A 14,023-nucleotide genomic window follows, 5' to 3' on the forward strand; every position below is an offset into this window, starting at 1 on the left:
ATCCATGTCACCAGCAGCCCCGAGCTCTGCTGAAATGTGAGAGCAGTCACAGCGCTTACCTGAAACAGCAGCAACAGCATTTAGCAGCAGCAGCAGGAGGAGGAGTTTCTGTAAGTTGGGTCCCTGCAACAAGAAAACACAGTTACCCCCCTTTACCACAGTTTCTTGCTGCTCACGTCCATTTCTGAGCCGGGACAGGACACAGTCCATGGTCCCTCTCCCCATTACTGATCCCCCTCCCTCCTGGCTCTGAGACACATTGAGACCGGGAGCAGCTCTGACACAGTCCATGGTCCCGCTCCCCATGACTGACCTCCCCCCCCTCCCTCCCAGCTCTCGAGACACATTGAGACCAGGAGCAGCCCTGACACAGTCCATGGTCCCGCTCCCCATTACTGACCCCCCTCCCTCTCTGCTCTGAGACACATTGAGACCAGGAGCAGCCCTGACACAGTCCATGGTCCCACTCCCCATTACTGACTCCCCTCCCTCCTCCCTCCCAGCTCTGAAACACATTGAGACCAGGAGCAGCCCTGACACAGTCCATGGTCCCTCTCCCCATTACTGACCCCCCTCCCTCCCAGCTCTGAGACACATTGAGACCAGGAGCAGCCCTGACACAGTCCATGGTCCCTCTCCCCATAACTGACCCCCGGGTGTGAGACACTGACAATACCTGCAGTGTTTTTCCATCCATTGCCCTGATCCTGGATTATCACAAAAACACTAAAAACCCTGCAACAGCTGTCCAGATGTAGCGGTAAACATTTGTGATGGAGACAAAAGCAAAATTGGGGGGTGGTGGGGGAAATCAGTCCCTGTCTCGATCCCTTATGGATCCCCATGGTCTGAAGTGAACAGTTTCCCGGGAGCCGACACTCGGATTGTTGTTTCACTCAAATCCCTTCCCGGGAAAAGCAGCTTTTAACACGGCTTTTCCTGACAGAGGCTGCACCATTATTACACACTCCCCCCTCAGTGTGGGAATGGATCAGTCCAGACCATCCCTGAAACTGAAACATTGAGATCAGGTTTTTACAGAAATGTCTGAACAGGAAATGCTGTAAAACCTCAATTTGTAAAAACAGAAACAGAGTTTCACCCTTTCAGCTCCATTCTCCTCCTCCTGTGCTGTTTCTATTCTATTTTATTCTCTGACTGTTCCTCAGAACTGAATCCACATCTTCCAGGGTGTTTTCTTTCACTGAATTTGAGATCCAGCTGTGGTTCAGTTGGTAGCTCTCCAGGACTTGGGAACAAAAATCAAGCTTTATTTGAGGGTGGGTGCAGAGGGAGCCCCGCACTGCCGGAGGGCGCGGTGCAGAGGGAGCTGTCTGAGAAACGGGGAGGGGTGGGGGGGGGTGTTCTGGGTGGTCACTATCACATTGCTGTTTGTGGGATCTTGCTGTGCACACACTGACTGCTGCATTTCCTACATTACAACAGTCAATACACTTCAGAAAAAGTATATCATTGGCTGGGAAGCATTTTCAGATGCCGGTGGTCGTGAAAAGCACGACAGAAATGCGAGACTTTTTTCTCCAGCCACATCAGCTCCATCAGTGAGAGCTCGAACCTCCCTCTCTGTTACATCTCCCAGACTTTACCCACTCAGCCCATCTGCTGCTGAAACCCTCATTCCTGCCTTTCTTACCTCCATACTCAATTATTCCAACCCTCTCTTGGCCTGAATGAGGCACCACATTGAGGATTGAACCTTACAAACGTTTACCTTCACTGTCAAAACTCACACATGAAGAATGGATGTTTATGTGGGCTAACAGAAGGCTGCAGGCATCCACGTGTCAGACATGACTCAGTGGGTAACACTCTCACCTCAGTCAGAAGGCACTGCAGAACTGAGGGAATGCTGCACTGTCAGAGGTACTGTCTTTCAGGTGAGAGGTTAAACTGAGGGCCCTGTCTGCCCTCTGATGTGAAGGATCCCACAACCACAAAGCCAGATCCTCCTGGTGTATTTGTCAATGTTTAGAATTTAACCAACACATAAAACAGTTTAGTGCAGACATTTATCACATTGTTATTTGTGGGAACTTGCTGTGTGTAAATTGGTGAGAAAGACACTGTATAAATGGGAGAAACTGAAACTGGAATTTACCTTTCGGAGATACATTGAACTGTTGGTTGGGGCTCTCTCCTCATGTTTGACTGTCCCTGTGGCCTCAAGACACACGACTTTTAATGGAATCCATACTTCAGGATAAACTAGATCTTCCTCATTGTTGTGAGTGAGTTTACTTCAGTACCCAGGACACATTGATCACTCCATTTAGTTGCTGTTGTCCTTGTTTCAGTATCTGAGACTCATTGAATGTCCTCAAGGCTGTGGCCTTTTCACCTCTATTATAATCCCCACTTGTTATCTCTACCCCGGTGAGCAGAGGTGAGAATTCCAGTCTCTGAATACAGGGTTCACATCCAGCAGGAAACTGGTACCCGATGGGAGCAGAGAGTCAACCCACCACCCATTGTATCTACCCAGACCCTCCTGGTAGGGCGTTGTTAGTCAGGATAAGGACCTGTCCATATAAAGAAAGAGTCTTCCTGATGGAGAACAATCTACTGGGTGTAAAAGCAGTGGAAATAATCAGCTGCCTCATTTTAAAATGATATATTAATTCCTTAGATGTGGGTGTCACTGGCAAGGCTGGTATTTATTGTCCATCCCGAGACGCCCCTTGTGAAGGTGTTGCTGGGTCTTCTTGAACCGTTTCAGTCCCGTGTGGTGAAGGTGCTCCCACGGTGCCGTTAGGGAGGGAGATCCAGGATTTTGATCCAGTGACGATGAAGGAACGGCCGATATTTCTCCAAGTTGGGACGGTGTGTCTGAGACTCGGAGGGGAACATGGAGGCGATGGTGTTCCCATGCTCCTGCTGCCCTTGTCCTTCTAGGGGAGGCTGGAGGTTGTGGGTTTGTGAGGTTTTATTGAAGAATGTGGGACTGGGAACAGAAGAGAAAGAAGACTTGTTATCCTCCTCGTCCTGTCACCCTCCTCTAGGAAACCTCAATCCCAGACAATAAATTCATTCATTAAATAAAAAACACCTTTACAATAAATACAACTTCTTATTCCATTAAACATTTCCCCCAACAATTCCTTCTCGGAGCTTCCTTAATGTGATTTATCCTTCACTAAAATAAACTTTCTGAAGTTGGCCATTCACTTTGACCTTTCACCTCCTCACACATATTTAAATTTCAACTGTTTTATCTTTGAACGGTTTCTGCTCGGGGCCGTGGCACCTGAGACAGCCGCCAATCAGGTGCCACAACGCCCTGTCACTCAGGATTCCCCGCCCAACCGACGGGCTGAGAAAACAGCCAGCCAATCAGGGAAAGGATGTGCGAGCTGCACTTCCGCCAATCGGTGCTTTCCGCAGATATGACGACACTGTAAAGCTGGATTGCTATTGGTCCCTGATGCCATTAGAAACCGATAAACAAGGTTACGTGTTCAGCCGCTGATTGGCTGGTGGCTCGCCCAATGGCGGAGGATGAAGAAGGCGGGGGAAAATCAGCCGCCATTTTATGACGCAGTCTGATTCACCGCCAAACTGTTAATTCCGGGAATTGTGAAACAAATGTTTGTTTGAGGTGATATTTCGGCGTCGATGTTATCCAGAGGAGATGCGTTTGCTCAGGATGCAGTGTGATCGGGAACACCGGGATTTTCAGGAGCAGCCGGTAACAGCAGCTGAGGAACAAATGTCAGAAATGGATGTTTGTCTCCACAGAGCAGCTGGACATCGCTTTGAATCGTGTGTTTCCCATTGTAAACATATTGGTCACAATGTCCACCCCCAGTCTGTCATTAAAATTAAAGCAAATGACTGCAGATGCTGGAAATATAAAAAAAAAGGCTGGAAATACTCAGCAGGTCTGGCAGCGTCTGTGGAGAGAGAAACAGAGTTAATGTTTCAGCTCAGTGACCCTTCATCAGAACTGACAAATATTAGAAATGTGAAAGGTTCTCAGCAAGTAAAGTGGGGGTAGGGCAAGAGGTAACAAAGGAGGTCTCGATAGGACAAGGTCACAGTGAGTAACTGACCAGAAGGTCATGGAGCAAAGGTAAACAATATGTTAATAGTGTGTTGAAAGACAAAGCATTAGTACAGATAGGGTGTTCATGGCCTGAAACTGAACAGCCACAAGCAAAACAATAAAAAAGTGGGTAAGCAAACTGAACAAACTAAGATAAAATAAAAACAAACAAAAAAGAACTAAAAATAAAAGTAAAATGGGGGGCCCGCTATGCTTTGAAGTTATTGAACTCAATGTTCAGTCCGGCAGGCTGCAGCGTGCCTAATCGGTAGATGAGATGCTGTTCCTCGAGCTTGCGTTGATGTTCACTGGAACACTGCAGCAATCCCAGGGCAGAGATGTGAGCACGAGAGCGGAGGGGGAGGGGAGTGTTGAAATGGCCAGCAACCGGACGCTCGGGTACATGCTTTCGGACCAATTCTCCATTGCACTACCACCTCATCACCTATCCACGGCACCTTCCCCTGCAATTGCAGGAGGTGTAATACCTGCCCATTCAATTCCTCTCTCCTCACTATCCCAGGCCCCAAACACTCCTTTCAGGTGAAGCAGTGATTTACTTGTACTTCTTTCAATGTAGTATTCTGTATTAGCTGCTCACAATGTGGTCTCCTCTACATTGGGGAGACCAAGCACAGAGTGGGTGACCGCTTGGCTGAACACCTCCAATCAGTCCGCAAGCAGGACCCTGAGCTTCCGGTTGCTGGCCATTTCAACACTCCCCTTGCGCCCCCCCACCACCCCCGCCCTCATGCTTACATCTGTGTCCTGGGATTGCTGCAGTGTTCCAGTGAACATCAACGCAAGCTCGAGGAACAGCATCTCATTTCCCAATTAGGCACACTACAGCCTGCCGGACTGAACATTGAATTCAATAATTTCAGAGCATGACGGGCCCCCATTTTACTTGTATTTTGTGTTACTTATTTCTTCAATTGTTCTGTTTTATTTTTATCTTAGTTTGTTCAGTTTGCTTACCCACTGTTTTTTTTCATGTTTGTACTTGCGGCTGTATAGTTTTCAGTTCATTAACACCCTCTCTGTACTAATGCTTTGTCTTTCAACACACCATTAATATACTGTTTGTCTTTGCTCCATGACCTTCTGGTCAGTTACTCTCTGACCTTGTCCCATCTACACCGCCTTTGTTATCTCTTGCCCCAACCCCACTTTACTTGCTTAAAAAGCTTCACATTCCTGTAAGGACTCCATTCCATTCTCCCAGTTTCTCCGTCTCCGACACATCTGCTCTGATGATGCGACCTTCCATGATGGTGCTTCTGTTATGACCTTTTTCCTAAACCGAGGATTTCCCCCCCACTGTTGTTGACAGGGCCCTCAACCGTGTCCGGCCCATTTCCCGCACCGCTACCCTCACTCCTTCCCCTCCCTCCCAGATCCGTGATAGGGTTCCCCTTGTCCTCACTTTCCACCCCATCAGCCTCCATATCCAAAGGATCATCCTTCGCCATTTCCGCCACCTCCAGCGTGATGCCACTACCAATGGCATCTTCCCCTCCCTTCCCCTGTCAGCATTCTGAAGGGATCGTTCCCTCCGTGACACCCTCGTCCACTCCTCCATTACCCCCACCACCTCGTCCCCGTCCCATGGCACCGTCCCCTGCAATCGCAGAGGTGTAATACCTACCCGTTTACCTACTCTGTCCTCACTATCCCAGGCCCCAAACACTCCTTTCAAGTGAAGCAGCGATTTACTTGTACTTCTTTCAATGTAGTATACTGTATTCACTGCTCACAACGTGGTCTGCTCTGCATTGGGGAGACGAAACGCAGACTGGGTGACCGCTTTGCGGAATACCTCCACTCAGTCCGCAAGCAGGACCCAGAGCTTCCGGTTGCTTGCCATTTCAACACTCCCCCCTGCTCTCATCTCTATCCTGGGATTGCTGCAGTGTTCCAGTGAACATCAACGCAAGCTCGAAGAACAGCATCTCATTTTCCGATTAGGCACACGACAGTCTGCCGGACTGAACATTAAGTTCAATAACTTCAAAGCATGGCCGGCCCCCCATTTTAATTTTATTTTTAGTTATTTTTACAATTTTTTTTCTTCTGTTTATTTCATTTCATCGTAGTTTATTCAGTTTGCTTACCCACTGTTGTTTTTTTCATGTTTGTTACTTGCTGCTGTTCAATATTTAATCCGTTAACACCTTATCTGTACTAATGCTTTGTCTTTCAACACACCATTAACAAATTGTTTGCCTTTGCTCCAAGACCTTTTGGTCAGCTGTGTGGCCTTATCCAATCTACACCTTCTCCTTTGTTACCTCTTACCCATCCCCACCTCACTTGCTTATAACCTTTGACATTTTGAATATTTGCTAGATCCGAAGAAGGGTCACTGACCAGAAACATTAACTCTGCTTCTCTTTCCACAGATGCTGCCAGACCTGCTGAGAATTTCTTGTTTTTATCCCAGTCTGTCATTGTTCTCCCAATGTGAGGTGGAGCTCAGGAGATGAATTCCTGATATAACTAACACGATTCCCCAGTAATATACACATTACTGATTTCAGTCCCAGACACCCAGACAAATGTTCTTTCCAGGAGACAGCTAACTGCAGTCTGTATAAATTCACAAGGTTAGCACCATCCAGGAAGATCAATCCTGATATGATCCATATCACCAGCAGCCCCGAGCTCTGCTGAAATGTGAGAGCAGTCACAGCGTTTACCTGAAACAGCAGCAACAGCATTTAGCAGCAGCAGCAGGAGGAGGAGTTTCTGTAAATTGGGTCCCTGCAACAAGAAAACACAGTTACCCCCCCTTTACCACAGTTTCTTGCTGTTCATGTCCATTTCTGAGCCGGGACAGGACACAGTCCATGGTCCCTCTCCCCATTACTGACCCCCCTCCCTCCCGGCTCTGAGACACATTGAGACCGAGAGCAGCCCTGACACAGTCCATGGTCCCTCTCCCCATTACTGACCCTCCTCCCTCCCGGCTCTGAGACACATTGAGACCGGGAGCAGCCCTGACACAGTCCATGGTCCCTCTCCCCATTACTGACCCCCCTCCCTCCCGGCTCTGAGACACATTGAGACCGGGAGCAGCCCTGACACAGTCCATGGTCCCTCTCCCCATTACTGACCCCCCTCCCTCCCGGCTCTGAGACACATTGAGACCGGGAGCAGCCCTGACACAGTCCATGGTCCCACTCCCCATTACTGACCCCCCTCCCTCCCGGCTCTGAGACACATTGAGACCGGGAGCAGCCCTGACACAGTCCATGGTCCCACTCCCCATTACTGACCCCCCTCCCTCCCGGCTCTGAGACACATTGAGACCGGGAGCAGCCCTGACACAGTCCATGGTCCCACTCCCCATTACTGACCCCCCTCCCTCCCGGCTCTGAGACACATTGAGACCGGGAGCAGCCCTGACACAGTCCATGGTCCCTCTCCCCATTACTGACCCCCCTCCCTCCCGGCTCTGAGACACATTGAGACCGGGAGCAGCCCTGACACAGTCCATGGTCCCACTCCCCATTACTGACCCCCCTCCCTCCCGGCTCTGAGACACATTGAGACCGGGAGCAGCCCTGACACAGTCCATGGTCCCTCTCCCCATTACTGACCCCCCTCCCTCCCGGCTCTGAGACACATTGAGACCGGGAGCAGCCCTGACACAGTCCATGGTCCCTCTCCCCATTACTGACCCCCCTCCCTCCCGGCTCTGAGACACATTGAGACCGGGAGCAGCCCTGACACAGTCCATGGTCCCTCTCCCCATTACTGACCCTCCCCCGGGTGTGAGACACTGACAATACCTGCAGCTCCTTTCCCATGAGGAGATGGAGAAGAATCACTTCCTGCTCAGCCGCATGTTCAAGCCGGTCCTGGAGCATGTGACCCAGCGAGGGGCGGGGCCTGGGATTTCGGGGCGGGGCCAGGCGATAGGAGCGGCCACTATCTGCATCTGGGCCCCTGGTGTGGGGAGAGGCTGTTACTCTGAGGACAGACAGAGGGAGATCAGTCCCGGTACCTTTCCCCTCTCAGAGGGGATGAAATGAACAGCCGGCAGGGAATCAGCACTTGCTTGTTCTTTGACTCAAATCCCTTCAGACAGAGGCTGCACCATTATTCCACTCACTCACAAAACCCCCCTTCTCAGTGTGAAAATGGGTCAGTCCAGTCCCCCCGCCGCCATCTGAGTCACGTGACTGCTGAACCCAATCGGAATTTGACTTCAAATTAGACCGGAAATGATGTAAATTCTCAGACTTTGTCAAAACAGAAACAGAGTTTCACCCTTTCAGCTCCATTCTCCTCCTCCTGTGCTGTTTCTATTCTATTTTATTCTCTGACTGTTCCTCAGAACTGAATCCACATCTTCCAGGGTGTTTTCTTTCACTGAATTTGAGATCCAGCTGTGGTTCAGTTGGTAGCTCTCCAGGACTTGGGAACAAAAATCAAGGTTAACACAGCAGTGCAGAGAAATTTACAGGCAACACAAAAATTGGCCTGGTGGTTAATAGTGAGGAGGGAAGCTGGAGACTGCAGGAGGATATTGATGGACTGGTCAGGTGGGCAGAAAAGTTCCAAATGGAATTTAACCCAGAAAAGAGAGAGGTGATACTTTTTGGGGAAGTCAAACAAGGCAAAGGAATACACAATTAATGGGAAAATGCTGAGAAATGTAGAGTAAGTGAGGGACCTTGGAGTAAATGTCCAGAGATCCTGTCGATAACCACCCTTTCAACCTGTCCTGATAAGAAGGCATTTGGAATACTTTCCTTTATTAGCAGAGTATAGAATATAAGCAGGGAGGTTACACTGGAGCTATATAAAACACTAGTTAGGTTACAACTTGAGTATGGTGTGCAGTTCTGATCACTTCATTACAGAAAATGGATGCAATTGCACTGGAGAGGGTACAAAGGAGGTTTTTTGAGGATGTTGCCAGGACTGGAAAATTGCAGCCACGAGGAAGAATTGGATAGGCTGGGTTGTTTTCCTTGGAACAGAGGAGACTGAGGGGAGATTTGATTGAGATGTCAAGGTTGTGAGGGGCCTGGATAAAGTTGATGGGAAGCTCCTTTTACCTCAGTGCAGTGGTCAGTGACTAGGGGATATAGATTTAAAGTGATTGGTAGAAGGATTAGAGAAGGGAGATGAGGAAACATTTTATCACCCAGAGGGTGGAGGAGGTCTGGAACTCACTGCCTGAAAGGGTCATAGAGGCAGAAACTCTCAACTCATTCTAACGGTGTCTGGATACGCACCTGAATATTGAGGAGTACATGACATTTAGGAAGGAGAGGAAGCTAGGTACAGGTGGAGGGGTTGCTCTGTTAATTAATGATGGTATTAGCACTATTGAGAGAGACGACCCAAGTTCTGAAAACCAAGCTATAGAAGCAGTTTGGGTCGAGATGAGAAATGATAAAGGCAAGAAGTCACTTGTGGGAGTGGTGTCGAGGCCCCCTAACAGTAACCACACAGTAGAACGGGGTATAAAAGAAATATGGGAGCATGTCAGAAAGGTACGGCAAAAATCATGGGGAATTTTAATCTACATATAGACTGGAAAAATCAGATGGGCAAAGGCAGCCCAGATAAGGAGTTCATAGAATGGTTTTGTGATAGTTTCTTAGATCACCACATTCTGGAGTCAGAGAGCAGGACATACTAAACCTCATGTTGTGCAACAAGAGAGGATTAACTCATGACCTCGTAGTGAAGGTCCCCTCAGCTGTGATCATAGTACAATTGAATTTTATATTCAGTTTGAGGGAAAGAGTGGGTCCACAACTAGTATGTTAAAGTTAAACAAGGACAATTGTGAGGACAGGAATACAGAAGGTGGAGAGGCTAGCATTCCAGGCTAACTGCTAAGATGGCCAAATACACAAACAGACGTGGTCAGACCGGATTTGTCACATGACTAACTGGCTGGTGGAGTTTTTTTGAATCTGAACTTGCCACAGAGTTTTAAAACACAAAACTGTTTGCTCCTGGACTGAAAAGACCTCTCTCCTGTCTGCTCTCATCTCGCTCTCACCGGCTTCGGAAGCCATTGAAGACACACGAACCCCAAGATAGAAAAGTGTCCTATGGTGAACAAGGTTTAAAAATACCGGGCCCCAACGAAAAGCAAGAATTACCTACAAGTGAGAACTATCTTCAAAAGCGAGCTCGAAGCACCGTAACAAGAAACTCTTCTGATATTGCCTTAAAACTCTTTTCTTCTGCTCTTTTCTCTCTCTATTTACATGTGTGTATTGTGTATACATGCTAGTGGGGGGGGGGGGTGTTGGGGGGGGGTGGTGTGTATCCATATTCGTTAACCAAATTAGAGTTTAAGTTTTAATTAATTTCACTTTTCTTCTTTAAACCTAAGAAAGCCTGTTTGTACTCATTCTTTGCCTTATAATTGGAAAGCGGTGAACAAGCATTCACCAAGGGGGAGCTCAAAGTACACTGTATAAAATTAAATCCTGTTACAATAAGACCAGGTGAAGGCTGAGAAAGAACCCGAGACACCTTTCTCACCTGGTTTAGTTTAGTTTTGAGATACAGCACTGAAACAGGCCCTTCGGCCCAACACGTCTGTGCCGACCATCAACCACCCATTTATACTAATCCTACACTAATTCCAAATTCCTACCACATCCCTATCTTTCCCTACCACCTACCTATACTAGGGGCTATTGCTAATGGCCAATTAACCTATTGGCCATTATAAGTCTTTTGGCATGTGGGAGGAAACCGGAGCACCTGGAGGAAACCCATGCAGACACAGGGAGAACTTGCAAACTCCACACAGGCAGTACCCAGACTTGAACCTGGATCGCTGGAGCTGTGAGGCTATGGTGCTAACCACTGTGCCACCCTATGTGGTCATAACACTGGCTAGAAATATGAAGACAGATAGTAAGAGTTTCTGTAGATATTTTTTAAAAAAGTTAACAAAGATGCTCCACAGATGATGCCAGATCAGAGTATTTCCAGCACTTTTTGTTTTTAATTTAACAAAGTGAGCGTCAGGGAAAAAAGGAGATGGCAGATGAATTGAACAGGTATTTTGCATCAGTCTTCAACATATAGGATATAAGTAACATCCCAGAAATAGCTGTAAATCAGGAAATGGAAGGGATGGAGGAACTTGAGAAAATTACCATCACCAGGGATGTAGCACTGAGCAAATTGTTGGAGTTGCGGGCTGACAAGTCTCAGGGTCCTGATAGACTTCAACCCAAGGACTCAAAAGTGGCTAGTGAAATAGTTGATGGGTTGGTTTGAATTTTCCAAAATTCCCTAGATTCAGAGAAGGTTCCATTAGATTGGAAAATAGCAAATGGAACTTCTTTATTGAAAAAGGGAGGGAGCCAGAAAGCAGGAAACTACAGGGCAGTTAGCTTAACATTTATCATCGGGAAAATGTTAGATATTATAAAAGACATTACGGCAGGGTACATAGAAAAATTCAAGGTAACCAGAGAGAATCAACATTGTTCTGTAACAGGGAAATCATGTTGAACCAATTTATTGGGCTTCTTTGAAGTAGTAACATATGCTGTGGATAAAGGGGAACTGGTGGATGTACTGTACGTAGAATTCCAGAAGGCACTTGATAAGGTCCACATCAAAGGTTATTGTGGAAAATAAAAGCTCATGGCATAGGGAGTTACATATTAGCATGGATAGAAGATTGGCTAGCTAACAGGAAACAGTAGGCATAAATGGGTCATTTTCTGGTTGATAAGGTGGAACAAGTGGTGTGCCACAGATGTCAGTGCTGGGGCTTCAACTTTTTACAATTTATATAAATGACTTCGATGAAGGAACCAAAAGGTACGGTTGCTAAATTTGCTAACGATACAGAAATAGGTAGGAAAGTAAATTGTGAAGGGGACAATAAGGAGGCTGCTCAGGGTCAGAAACAGCAGACTGAGAGAGAAAGGACAGAGCAGAGTCATCTGAACTTCACCGGCCAATCGGGTGAGTCGGCTCTGTCGACCCGCCCACTGTAAACACCACTGTCCAATTGCCTTCTCCTGATCTCTGATCACCAGCTGCAATCAGCAGTGACGTTTTCGTATTTGTATTTGCGCATGTGCCAAAACAGCACCACCTGCCGATCGCGTTCTCAACAATTGCGGTCATTTTTAAAACCGGATCCAGGTTTTAGCGGCAGATTCCCAGTCTCCTGTGTCCGGGAGGAGATGATCCAGGATCAGGGCAATGGATGGAAAAACACTGCAGGTACTGTCAGTGTCTCACACCCGGGGGGTCAGTAATGGGGAGCGGGACCATGGACTGTGTCAGGGCTGCTCCCGGTCTCAATGTGTCTCAGAGCCGGGAGGGAGGGGGGTCAGTAATGGGGAGTGGGACCATGGACTGCGTCAGGGCTGCTCCCGGTCTCAATGTGTCTCAGAGCCGGGAGGGAGGGGGGTCAGTAATGGGGAGTGGGACCATGGACTGTGTCAGGGCTGCTCCCGGTCTCAATGTGTCTCAGAGCCGGGAGGGAGGGGGGTCAGTAATGGGGAGAGGGACCATGGACTGTGTCAGGGCTGCTCCCGGTCTCAATGTGTCTCAGAGCCGGGAGGGAGGGGGGTCAGTAATGGGGAGTGGGACCATGGACTGCGTCAGGGCTGCTCCCGGTCTCAATGTGTCTCAGAGCCGGGAGGGAGGGGGGTCAGTAATGGGGAGTGGGACCATGGACTGTGTCAGGGCTGCTCCCGGTCTCAATGTGTCTCAGAGCCGGGAGGGAGGGGGGTCAGTAATGGGGAGTGGGACCATGGACTGTGTCAGGGCTGCTCCCGGTCTCAATGTGTCTCAGAGCCGGGAGGGAGGGGAGTCAGTAATGGGGAGTGGGACCATGGACTGTGTCAGGGCTGCTCCCGGTCTCAATGTGTTTCAGAGCCGGGAGGGAGGGGTGTATAAATGTGAGTATGAAGACAGAGGTTATACTGCAGCTGTACCAAACCCTGGTTAGAGCCCACTTGGAGTACTGTGAGCAGTTCTGGGCACCACACCTTAGGAAGGATATATTGGCCATGGAGGGAGTGCAACGGAGGTTTACAAGAATTTGTTTCAGATTTCCAGCATCCGCAGTATTTTGCTTTTATTTACAAGAATGATACCTGGACTACAGGGTTTAAGTTATGAGGAGAGATTACACAAATTAGGCCTGTTCTTGCTGGAATTTAGAAGGTTAAGGGGTGATCTGATTGAAGTCTTCCTGTTATTAACAGGGAAAGACAGGCTAGATAAACTGTTTCCACTGGTTGCAGATTCTGAAACGAGGGGGCATTGTCTATAAATTAGGGCCAGACCGTTCAGGAGAGATGTTGGGAAGCACTTCTTCACGTAAAGGGTGGTAGAGGTTTGGAACTCGCTCCCACAAACAGCAGTTGAAACTAGAACAGCTGTTAGTTTTAAATCAGAGATAGATTTTTTTGTTAAGTAAAGATATTAAGGGATATGGAGTTAGGCAGTGGATCAGCCATGATCTCATTGAATGGTGGGACAGGCTCGAGGGGCTGAATGGCCTCCTGCTGTTCCTATCTTCCTATTGGTAATGTTTTAATAGTGGTAGTATTTAACTGTAACAGCTGTGGTAGTTCAGGAAGGCCTGCCTCCTCACCCTGACCCTCAAGCCATACGTCACCAACTGTCTCTCCCTAACGGGCTATGGTCAGAGCAGCTGATTTTGTAGGGTATATTCATAATGGAAAGATATATTAATGTTGGTAAAGTTTAGTATTAGCAGCATTTAGGTTATTATTACTATTGGCAGGATTTTAGTATTAGTGGCAGCAAGGTTTAATTGTCGTACCGAGAGAGAGCGACTGACCAACCCAACCAGCCAATGAGTCTGCAATACAGAGGAAACAAAGATTAGAAAATTAGAGTTTGGCAGTGCTCCAGGTATCTACTTTAATGCAGGGAGTATAGCAAATTAAGCATACTAGCTGAGAGCACAGACAT

At 48.0% G+C, this 14,023-nt stretch overlaps 2 protein-coding genes across 10 annotated transcripts in view; one reads left to right on the forward strand and one right to left on the reverse strand.

The window, feature by feature from the left end:
* Positions 1 to 14,023, reverse strand: part of LOC137352753 (V-set domain-containing T-cell activation inhibitor 1-like) — a 137,124-nt gene that overhangs the window by 10,095 nt on the left and 113,006 nt on the right. Inside the window, exons 1-5 of one of the 9 annotated variants that reach the window (XM_068018525.1) lie at positions 7,858 to 7,916; positions 6,763 to 6,826; positions 3,473 to 3,716; positions 2,120 to 2,962; positions 60 to 123 (exon numbers count right to left, since the gene is read on the reverse strand). The exons of 2 other annotated variants lie outside the window; for them this stretch is intronic. In XM_068018525.1, coding sequence (XP_067874626.1) covers positions 60 to 123; positions 2,120 to 2,134 — 79 coding nt within the window. In that variant the 5' untranslated portion in view covers positions 2,135 to 2,962; positions 3,473 to 3,716; positions 6,763 to 6,826; positions 7,858 to 7,916. Of the gene's footprint in view, positions 1 to 59; positions 124 to 676; positions 776 to 2,119; positions 2,963 to 3,472; positions 3,789 to 6,762; positions 6,827 to 7,857; positions 7,951 to 14,023 lie in introns of those variants that run through there. 6 more of the 9 variants (XM_068018524.1, XM_068018527.1, XM_068018526.1 and 3 more) reach the window with 6 other exon arrangements.
* The window catches only part of LOC137352758 (myelin-oligodendrocyte glycoprotein-like), a 113,484-nt gene continuing 111,720 nt past the window's right edge, over positions 12,260 to 14,023 (forward strand). Inside the window, exon 1 of the mRNA XM_068018551.1 lies at positions 12,260 to 12,295. Within this exon, the coding sequence (XP_067874652.1) occupies positions 12,275 to 12,295 (21 nt within the window). The 5' untranslated portion in view covers positions 12,260 to 12,274. The remainder of the gene's footprint in view (positions 12,296 to 14,023) is intronic.

The sequence above is a fragment of the Heterodontus francisci genome, chromosome 39 (genome assembly GCF_036365525.1).
Source record: "Heterodontus francisci isolate sHetFra1 chromosome 39, sHetFra1.hap1, whole genome shotgun sequence".
NCBI classification, from domain to species: Eukaryota; Metazoa; Chordata; class Chondrichthyes; order Heterodontiformes; family Heterodontidae; genus Heterodontus; species Heterodontus francisci.